The sequence below is a fragment of the Triticum aestivum genome, chromosome 5A (genome assembly GCF_018294505.1).
Source record: "Triticum aestivum cultivar Chinese Spring chromosome 5A, IWGSC CS RefSeq v2.1, whole genome shotgun sequence".
NCBI classification, from domain to species: domain Eukaryota; kingdom Viridiplantae; phylum Streptophyta; class Magnoliopsida; order Poales; family Poaceae; genus Triticum; species Triticum aestivum.
Window position 1 is genome coordinate 599,489,573 of NC_057806.1, and position 10,871 is coordinate 599,500,443.

Below are 10,871 nucleotides of genomic sequence, written 5' to 3' on the forward strand. Positions count from 1 at the left end.
AAATAAACAGAGTAACCATTATTCTCCTTGAATGAATAACCGTATTGTGACAAACATAATCCAATCATGTCTATGCTCAACGCAAGCACCAATCTCGATGGTAGAGGGAGCGTGCGATGCTTGATCACATCAAGCTTGGGAAAAACTTCCAACACATATCGCCATCTCACCTTTAGCTAGTCTCCGTTTACTCCGTAGCCTTTTATTTCGAGTTTACTAACACTTAGCAACCGAACCGGTATCTAATACCATGGTGCTACTAGGAGTACTAGTAAAGTACACATCAACACAATGTATATCCAATATACTTCTATTTACCTTGCCAGCCTTCTTATCTACCAAGTATCGAGGGTAATTCTGCTCCAGTGGCTGTTCCCCTTATTACAGAAGCACTTAGTCTCGGGTTTGGGTTCAACCTTGGGTTTCTTCACTAGAGCAGCAGCTGATTTGCCCTTTCATGAAGTATCCCTTCTTGCCCTTGCCCTTCTTGAAACTAGTGGTTTCACCAACCATCAACAATTGATGCTCCTTCTTGATTTCTACTTTTGTGGTGTCAAACATCGCGAATATCTCAAGGATCATCATATATGTCCCTGATATATTATAGTTCATCACGAAGCTCTAGCAGCTTGGTGGTAATGACTTCGGAGAAATATCACTATCTCATCTGGAAGATCAACTCCCACTCGATTCAAATGATTGTTGTACTCAGACAATCTGAGCACAAACTCAACAATTGAGCTTTTCTCCCTTAGTTTGCAGGCTAAGAAAATCGTCGGAGGTCTTATACCTCTTGACGTGGGCACGAGCCTGAAATCCCAATTTCAGCCCTCGAAACATCTCATATGTTTCGCGACGTTTCAAAAACGTCTTCGGTACCTCAACTCTAAACCGTTTAACTGAACTATCATGTAGTTATCAAAATGTGTATGGCAGATGTTCGCAACATCCACAGACGACATTCGAGGCTTAGCACACTGAGCGGTGCATTAAGGACATAAGCCTTCTATGAAGCAATGAGGACAATCCTCAGTTTATGGACCTAGTCCGCATAATTGCTACTATCATCTTTCAACTAAATTTTCTCTAGGAACATATCTAAACAGTAGAACTGAAGCGCGAGCTACGACATAATTTGCGAAGACCTTTTGACTATGTTCAGGATAATTAAGTCCATCTTATGAACTCCCACTCAGATAGACATCCCTCTAGTCATCTAAGTGATTACATGATCCGAGTCAACTAGGCCGTGTCCGATCATCGCGTGAAACAGACTAGTCATCATCGGTGAACATCTTCATGTTGATCGTATCTACCATACGACTCATGCTCGACCTTTCGGTCTCTTGTGTTCCGAGGTCATGTCTGTACATGCTAGGCTCGTCAAGTCAACCTAAGTGTTTTGCATGTGTTCCGAGGCCATGTCTGTACATGCCAGGCTCGTCAACACCCGTTGTATTCGAACGTAAGAATCTATCACACCCGATGTGGTGCTTTAAAACGACGAACTTTCGTAACGGTGCACAGTTAGGGGGAACACTTTCTTGAAATTTTAATGAGGGATCATCTTATTTACTACCGTCGTTCTAAGAAAATAAGATGTATAAACATGATAAACATCACATGCAATCAAATAGTGACATGATATGGCCAATATCATATTGCTCCTTTTGATTTCCATCTTTGGGGCTCCTTGATCATCATCGTCACCGGCATGACACCATGATCTCCATCATCATGATCTCTATCATCGTGTCTTCATGAAGTTGTCTCGCCAACTATTACTTCTACTACTACAGCTAGCGGTTATCAATAAAGTAAAGTAATTACATGACATTTATGTTGACACGCAGGTCATAAATAAATTAAGACAACTCCTATGGCTCCTGCCGGTTGTCATACTCATCGACATGCAAGTCATGATTCCTATTACAAGAACATGATCAATCTCATACATCACATATATCATTCATCACATCCTTTTAGCCATATCATATCACATGGCATACCCTGCAAAAACAAGTTAGACGTCCTCTAATTGTTGTTTGCTTGTTTTACGTGGTTGCTATGGGTTTCTAGCAAGAACGTTTCTTACCTACGCAAAACCACAACGTGATATGCCAATTGCTATTTACCCTTCATAAGGACCATTTTCATCGAATCCGTTCCGACTAAAGTGGGAGAGACAGACACCTGCTAGCCACCTTATGCAACTAGTGCATGTCAGTCGGTGGAACCAGTCTCACGTAAGAGTACGTGTAAGGTCAGCCCAGGCCGCTTCATCCCACAATGCCGCCGAAACAAGATTGGACTAGTAACGGTAAGCATATTGAACAAAATCAACGCCCACAACTACTTTGTGTTCTACTCGTGCATAGAATCTATGCAATAGACCTAGCTCTGATACCACTGTTGGGGAACGTAGCAGAAATTCAAAATTTTCCTACGTGTCACCAAGATCTATCTATGGAGAAACCAACAACGAGGGGAAGGAGAGTGCATCTACATACCCTTGTAGATCGCTAAGAGGAAGCGTTCAAGAGAACGGGGTTGAAGGAGTTGTACTCGTCGTGATCCAAATCACCGGAGATCCTAGTGCCGAACGGACAGCACCTCCGCGTTCAACACACGTACAACCCGGTGACGTCTCCCATGACTTGATCCAGCAAGGAGAGAGGGAGAGGTTGAGGAAGACTCCATCTAGCAGCAGCACAACGGTGTGGTGGTGGTGGAGGAGCGTGGTACTCCAGCAGGGCTTCGCCAAGCACCGCAAGAGACGAGGAGGGAGAGGGGTATGACTGCACCAAGAAGGAGAGGAACTCATGTGTCTTGCAGCCTCCAATACCTCAAGTATATATAGGGGAAGGGGAGGGGCTGCGCCCCCACCTAGGGTTCCCTCCCTAGGGGTGGCAGCAGCCCCCAGATCCCATCTGGGTGGCGGCCACAAGGGGGAGAGGGGGAGGCGCACCTGGGGTGGGCCTTAGGGCCCATCTGCCCTAGGGTTTGCCCCCCTTCCCTCTTGGAGGCGCCTTGGGCCCTTGTGGGGGGGGCACACCAGCCCACCTGGGGCTGGTCCCCTCCCACACTTGGCCCATGCAGCCCTCCGGGGCTTGTGGCCCCACTTGGTGGACCCCCGGGACCCTCCCGGTGGTCCCGGTACGTTACCGATAAAACCCGAAACTTTTCCGGTGACCAAAACAGGACTTCCCATATATAAATCTTTACCTCCGGAACTCCTCGTGATGTCCGGGATCTCATCCGGGACTCCGAACAACATTCGGTAACCACATACAAACTTCCTTTATAACCCTAGCATCATCGAACCTTAAGTGTGTAGACCCTACGGGTTCGGGAACCATGCAGACATGACCGAGACGTTCTCCGGTCAATAACCAACAGCGGGATCTGGATATCCATGTTGGTTCCCACATGTTCCACGATGATCTCATTGGATGAACCACGATGTCGAGGATTCGATCAATCCCGTATACAATTCCCTTTGTCTAGCGGTATTGTACTTGCCCGAGATTCGATCGTCGGTATCCCGATACCTTGTTCAATCTCGTTACCGGCAAGTCTCTTTACTCGTTCCATAACACATCATCCCATGATCAACTCCTTGATTATATTGTGCACATTATGATGATGTCTTACCGAGTGGGCCCAGAGATACCTCTCCATCACACGGAGTGACAAATCCCAGTCTCGATTCGTGCCAACCCAACAGACACTTTCGGAGATACCCGTAGTGCACCTTTATAGCCACCCAGTTACGTTATGACGTTTGGCACACCCAAAGCACTCCTATGGTATCCGGGAGTTGCACAATCTCATGGTCTAAGGAAATGATACTTGACATTAGAAAAGTTTTAGCATACGAACTACACGATCTTTGTGCTAGGCTTAGGATTGGGTCTTGTCCATCACATCATTCTCCCAATGATGTGATCCCGTTATCAACGACATCCAATGTCCATGGTCAGGAAACCGTAACCATCTATTGATCAACGAGCTAGTCAACTAGAGGCTTACTAGGGACATGGTGTTGTCTATGTATCCACACATGTATCTGAGTTTCCTATCAAGACAATTCTAGCATGGATAATAAACGATTATCATGAACAAGGAAATATAATAATAACCAATTTATTATTGCCTCTAGTGCATATTTCCAACATGAGATTCAACTCAGAAGATCGCATCTTCACCTTATTCCCCCTTAAGCTAAGGACACACAGTCCTCGCCCAATCACTCTGGTAAGTCTTCAAGGGAGACTTCCAAACCTTCACAGACTTCGTTCATCGGTGATCCATAATGACTCTTGGATGCTCAGAACGCGACGCCTAACCGGCTGGAGGATTCATAGTCCTCAAGTGTAACAAGTCTTCAGGTCATGCGGACAGAAAGACTTCAGTGATGCCTAACACCTTTTGGCTCTGGGTGTTTAGGGCTTTGTCCTCGCAAGGATTTCTCTCTCAAATGTTTCGGAGGTGGGTTGCTCTCAAACGACAAAAGCCGTGCACTAACTCTGAGCAGCCACCAATTTATGATGTAGGGGATGGGCTATTTATAGCCAGGAGGCAACCCGACCTGATTTGTTCGAAATGACCTTGGGTCACTAAGGAACTGACACGTGTCCAATGGTCAGATTTCAAACGCACGCGGTAGCTTGACTTGGGTTACAAGTAAAGCTGACTCATCCAGCTCTGGATAAGATTTGCTCTCATTGTCTTTGCTCGAAGACATAGAATTTGGTTGAGCATCACTTCAGTCACTCTGACTTTGTTCACTTAGACCCCAGTTAACAGTACGGTGGTTCGTATGACTCAACAAAGAAGAAAAAGAAACTACGAAACAACTATGTCTTCGTACTCCATAGTCTTCATACGATGTCTTCTCACGTCAAACTCCCTCCGTCCGGTGAAGAGTGTACATCTAAAAAATTTAGGACAAATTATGGAGTTGAGTAAAAAATGCATTGAAAAGATGCAAGCCACCACCTCTTTTCTCTTTAATTAGCCAACCCCAATGAGCTAAGTGCATGTAGAAATTAAGAAGAGCATGTGTAGATTGCTATAGGTCTTGATTACCCTGTGATGAGAGAGAAGTATTTTTTCCCACTTTAAAGTGCATTGGGAAGATACATGTACACTCTTTTGTGGACAAATTTTAAAGCTAGATGTACACTCTTCACCGGACGGAGGGAGTAGTCTTCAATGTGAATCTCTTCACATACCACCATTGTTTTCAATGTCTTCACACATTTTTAGGCGTCATCTCTGGTAGGTAAACCGAATCAATGAGGGACTACTACCTGTGTTATCTTGCAATTCTCACAAACACATTAGTCATCAACCAAGTTTGTCGTCAATACTACAAAATCAATTAGGGGTGGCACTAGATGCACTTACAAAATCGACTAAAAATAAAAGCAAAGGCAAAGGCAAAAAACCCATACAAACAAAAGAATGAGCAATGTGTAGCGGGCTTCAAGTCCAATAGGAAAATCAACTTACGCCAAACGGGGCAATTCAAAAATTCAGCCTAAGAAAAAAAGTTGACTTGCCTCACTAGTAAGCATGCACATGCAACGCACGACTGATTAACATGTTATTTTATATCCTAATTGAGCTTCTTGATACCAGCGTTTTCAAGCATGGAGCGACATTTATTTTTTCTAGCGGCATCTGATACCATGCGGGATGGACACCACAAAACTCAAAGCAAGAAAAAGCAATATAGAAAGAAGTCTTACAAGGATACAAACCCATACTTCACAAGATAGCCAAGGCAGCCGGAGCCGAGGTGTAAGGTGGATGTGCTTCTTCGACCGTCTTCAATAACCCAGTCCCACTCATTTGCTAGATATACTTAGCCGCACTGGATGATACAAATACATGGACTAAAAGGGCTAGAGCATATAGGAAATAATCACCTGGGTGAGTCTGCTCATAGATTACGATGGTGTGGGCATTAGTTAACGACAATCTAAATATTCGATAACAGTGAAAGAGGAGGTACAAAATATAGTCAATGAGCTGATACCAGCGTTTCAAAAAACAGTAATATTCTTGGGCTGCTGTACTCTTTATTGATGGTGCCCAAAAGAACAAGGTAATACAAAAATCACAGTAGAGATATACGCTGCTCTCTGCCTAATCCTGCTAGGGATGATGTATGCAACATATTTCATATAGGGAAGTGGAAAACGGTAGAAAACACCCACGTGCATCTTGAACAAAAAGATGTTACCTATTCCCGGAAAAAAAATGTCGCCTAGATAGAATGTTTTGCATGACAAATCCAATACGTAAACTGCAAGCAAACAATGAAATGAGTTTGGTAATAATATCAAATTTGTATCCAGTCACCAAAATGTACAAAGAAAATCAAACGCTTCTGGACAATGGTCATCGTTCAACTGAGTCTCGTACTGCATGGGCGCTCGCCTCGGAAAAAAGATTAGCAGCAAGAAAGGACCGAAGGTGCAGATATGTCATTGTGTGAGAGAGAAAAATATTAGAGAGAGACAAAAAAATGTACCTGGAGGGTTGCATTCATATTCGACTGGTTTTAGGGTGGATTATTGCTCCACGTGTTCCAGAACATGAATGGTTGCGTCGTCCCTTCTCCATTGGATGCATGCAGCTGATCATCAGCACTAACAGCCGATTGACGATGGAGGCCGCCCGCCGGCGAGGGGAGGAGCACCTACCCACAAAATAGCAGGAACAAAATGGCAGAATCGACAGCCAACGGCATCGATACATCGGGGGAGAACCGTGGCTTAGGATAGGAGACGGCGAGCAAGGGCAGATAAAGGTAGACTTGAAGGCCTGGAGGGCCAGAGAGTCGCGCGGGGGAGGAGATGCAGCGCGAGGAGCAGCACAAGGGACGGCGGTGTCGGTGAAACACTATCGCTCGTGCGCTTAGAGGAGTCATTTTCCTCGAATAGTGACGTGAACAGCAGATCCGTGATTTTTGCACAACGTAACATGAATAGCAGACCCGTAATTTTAGCACTCCTCCAGTCAGGTTTATTAGTCTATTCGTGATCCTCAGATAATTCAGGAATACAAACCGTCAGCGTAATTAATCAGCCCTTAATCAGCTCGTAATCACATGCATCCGCCTCGCTCTTTCCTAATACTACTCAAAATCTAATTATTTCTTTTAATACGCCAGTGCATGCCCCATGCGTTCATTATCTCTTCTCTTCATCTAATATTTTCTCTCTCTTTTTGCATGGTACGTAATCATCCCTTTTAATTCGTCATTAATACTTGAGCAGACCGAACCAATCCATGATAAAAAAATAACGCCGCTGCATGCAGGCCACAAATCACGCGAATCAATTCATTCTTTGGTTGCGGACGCGGTGGTTTTCAGCCTGGTGGAGTATGGTCAGCCTAGATAATTGCTAAGCATACATCAAATCTCGATTAGATTAATGATGGCTGTCAGATTAAGTCGTCTGGGCTTAATCCTGTGGTGGTAATGTGTCCACTCACGTTTGCTTGGGTGCACGTAGGAAAGATAATGTTGGATTGTTTATTAGTAGCAGAGAAGCAGAGAAGAGATAGAGAAACAGGGGCAAGTAAAAAATCTGCCTAAGAAGCCATGAAACAATAGAATGAATATCAACTTATTTTCTGGGCTTATACAGTACATGTATGATACGAGGATCTCAGGGAAACTATACCAAAGTAGTAGGACTACACACAGAACAGGGTTATTATAGCTCTACCAATACTAGTCGTGACACCTGATCAACATCTGCACAGCACAACTCACGAGTCCTTGAAATTGAAAACTATGTCATCTCCCTCCGGAGAGTCCACTGATTGTGCCCATGGTCATCATCGTATTCGTGGCGGACGACGGATCCGACGTCGCCGACAAGACGAAAGAGTCGAACCCTTGGCTCTGCATCAGGGCCAGCATACTGAAGCTCATCTGCGTGGGCGTCAGCTCGGGGATCGGCATGTCACCCTCGAGGTACTGCATCACCTGCCGCATGCTAGGCCTCGCGCCGGGCATGGGGTGCGAGCACATCAACCCCAGCTTCAGCGCCAGGACCACCTCGCCGGCGTCGTAGTTGCCGTCGAGCCTCGCGTCGACCACCTCGAGGAGCGACTCCTTCTGCCAGTGCTCGAGCACCCAGTCCACCAGCATGAGCCGGCTGTCGTTCATGGCCTGCTCCACGGGCCTCCGGCCGCAGGCTACCTCGAGGATGAAGGCGCCGAAGGCGAACACGTCGGTGAGAGGGGACGCCTTCCCCGTCCGCGCCAGCTCGGGGGCCAGGTACCCCATGGTGCCCACCACGTGCGTCGTCTGCGGGTCGGCGCCGTGGTCGTACAGCCGCGCCAGGCCGAAGTCGCCCAGCCGCCCGTTCATGTCGGCGTCGAGGAGCACGTTGCTGGCCTTGATGTCCCGGTGGATGATGACCTGCTCGAAGTCCTCGTGGATGTACAGGAGGCCCGACGCGACGCCCTTGATGATCCGGAACCTCTGCGCCCAGTCCAGCGCCGGCTTCTCCTTGCTGCCGGAGTACAGGTACTTGTCGAGGCTGCCGTTGGACATGTAGTCGTACACCAGGAGGAGCTCCCCCTTCCGGCGGCAGTAGCCGAGCAGCTGCACGAGGTTGCGGTGCCGGAGGCGGCCGATGGTGACCACCTCCGCCACGAACTCCTTGATGCCCTGCCTCGACTCGTGCGACACCTTCTTCACCGCCACCTCCAGCTTCGACTTGGGGAGCGCCCCCTTGTACACCCTCCCGAAGCCGCCGAACCCCAGCAGCGTCTTGTTCTTGAACCCTTCCGTGGCGCGGAACAGGTCCTTGTACGTGAACCTGTGCGGCCCGAACTCCACCTCCCACTCCTCCCGCACCTCCGCGTACCTGGACCGCCGCCGGACGAGCAGGATCACCACGGCCACCACGCCGAGGACGAATGCCGCGGTGGCGATCGGCAGGACGATGTCCGGCACCTTAGACCGCGGCTTGGCGCCCACGAACGGCAGCTTCGGCAGGCTGCCGATGTCGATGGGAGGTGCAGGGCCGTCCATGGCGAAGCTCCAGCCGAGAAGGTAGTGGCGGGACCTGACCGTGCCCGTCGACGACGAGAAGCCGGCGTACGCCGGCTCCACGAGCACCTTCGACAGGTTGCTCTTGGCTGACACCAGGGGCGTCGAAGGCTTGGCTCCATTCTTCAGAGGCGCCAGGAACACGCTGATCTGCGTGGAGTCGCTCTCGTAGTCCACCCAGACCTGCATCGCCTTGCCGCTGATCAGGAGCAGCTCATTGAACGCGCCGGTCTCGTCGTCGTAGTAGCCGGCCGAGTGCGCTGCCACGGACTTGAGGCTGTTGACGTCGATGCCGACGTGGTTGTCGTTGGTGTCGTTGAACTCCGTGCTCTGGATGGTGTCGAGCTCTACGCCGAAGATTTGGTTGGTGGCGTTGCCGTTGTTGGCGCTGTTGAGGAGGCCCAGGTACTGGCTCGGCAGCGCGGCCGAGAAGTTGTCCTTGCCGACGAAGAAGACGATGCCGTGGCCGCTGAGGTCGGAGTACGGGGGGATGATGCCGAACACGAAGGACGCCGAGAAGGAGCGCACGGCGTCCCCCGGGGACCTCCGCAGGCGCAGCGGCGTCCGGTGAACCGCGTGGCTCGAGAGCTGGGCCGTGCCGTTGGTCAGCTCCAGGAGCCCGCTCGGCTGGACGAGGGCCGTGCCGTCCAGGGCCAGGGTGGCGTTCGCGCCCGCGAAGCCGGAGTAGACGAACTGCTCGCCATCGCCATCGCCCAGGACGCCGGCACCGAAGCCGAAGCACACGAGGAGGAGAGCCGCGAGAAGGGAGCGCAGATTGTCCATGCCAGCCACGGCGCCAGCGAAGAGAGAGGACCGTGGCGCGCTCAGCTTAGAGCTAGTGCAGCCGGCGCAATGCCGAATCGCCGTATATGATTGGCAGCTACCGGGTCCGTGTCCGGCTACTATTCTGCGCGCTTGACTTCACCGCCGGAGTCTTCCCCGAGCTCGTGGCGCAGCTGCGGGGAATCACGCTCGTGAGATGCGTCTAGAATCAAGTGGTTAAGCACGTGCCATCTAGGAGTATCAATCTTGTTCCCGGTTGGTCCGGGTGCGAAGTTTCCAAGCCTCGTGCATACACACTCGCTCGCGATTCGCGAGGCGCTGACTGACACGGACATTTGCAGAGGAATGGCGTAGAAATGCAGACTTGATCGACCGCTAGATCGGGACTGCTGTATCTGTCATTAAAGGTCGGCAAGTAGGTTCCGTGGGGCCGGTAACAACAACCTACTCCCTCCGTTCCGAATTATTTGTCGCAAAAATGGATGTATCTAGAACGATACATTCATTTTTGCGACAAGTAATTCCGAACAGAGGGAGTATATGTGTGGTTCCGGCGTTTTCTACGTCAAGGACAAAGAAGAATTCAGATTGGGATCCGTCAAAGGATTTTCTTTCTTTTTATTCGGAAAATGCTATGACACACCCGACTGATCTCTTCACACGCGTCCACTCTCCACTGCCTCCATGGCCGTCAGATCTGTTTTCGATCGAACGGCTCCCAAACAACCACTCCACCACATCCCAGATTTGTAACTTGGCCCTTATTGCAATCGTTCGATCACAAAGGAAAGGTCTTTTGCAGACGAATCAAGCTTGAGGGCAGCGACGACCTCCTGGGCGAGGGTACGATGGCAAACTTCACACAATTTGGCTTATAAATGTTCATATATTTTACAGTTATTAGTTTTTTCTTAAGTCAAACTTTATGAACTTTGACACAAACATTTGGTATTGTAAATGTTCATATATTTTTCTATATAGTTGCTCAAACTTCACAAAATTT

General features: G+C 48.8%; 1 protein-coding gene across 1 annotated transcript; it reads right to left on the reverse strand.

Annotated features, from left to right (window-relative positions):
• Positions 1 to 7,630: 7,630 nt before the first annotated feature.
• LOC123105167 (L-type lectin-domain containing receptor kinase SIT2) lies at positions 7,631 to 10,088 on the reverse strand. Its single transcript, XM_044527176.1, has one exon. It carries the CDS (start codon positions 9,866 to 9,868, stop codon positions 7,820 to 7,822), a length of 2,049 nt encoding a protein of 682 aa, XP_044383111.1. The 5' UTR covers positions 9,869 to 10,088; the 3' UTR covers positions 7,631 to 7,819.
• Positions 10,089 to 10,871: the final 783 nt, after the last annotated feature.

Bases quoted from the DNA above. Each gene is read 5' to 3' on its own strand.
- LOC123105167 (XM_044527176.1), bottom strand. From the start codon at position 9,868: ATGGACAATCTGCGCTCCCTTCTCGCGGCTCTCCTCCTCGTGTGCTTC.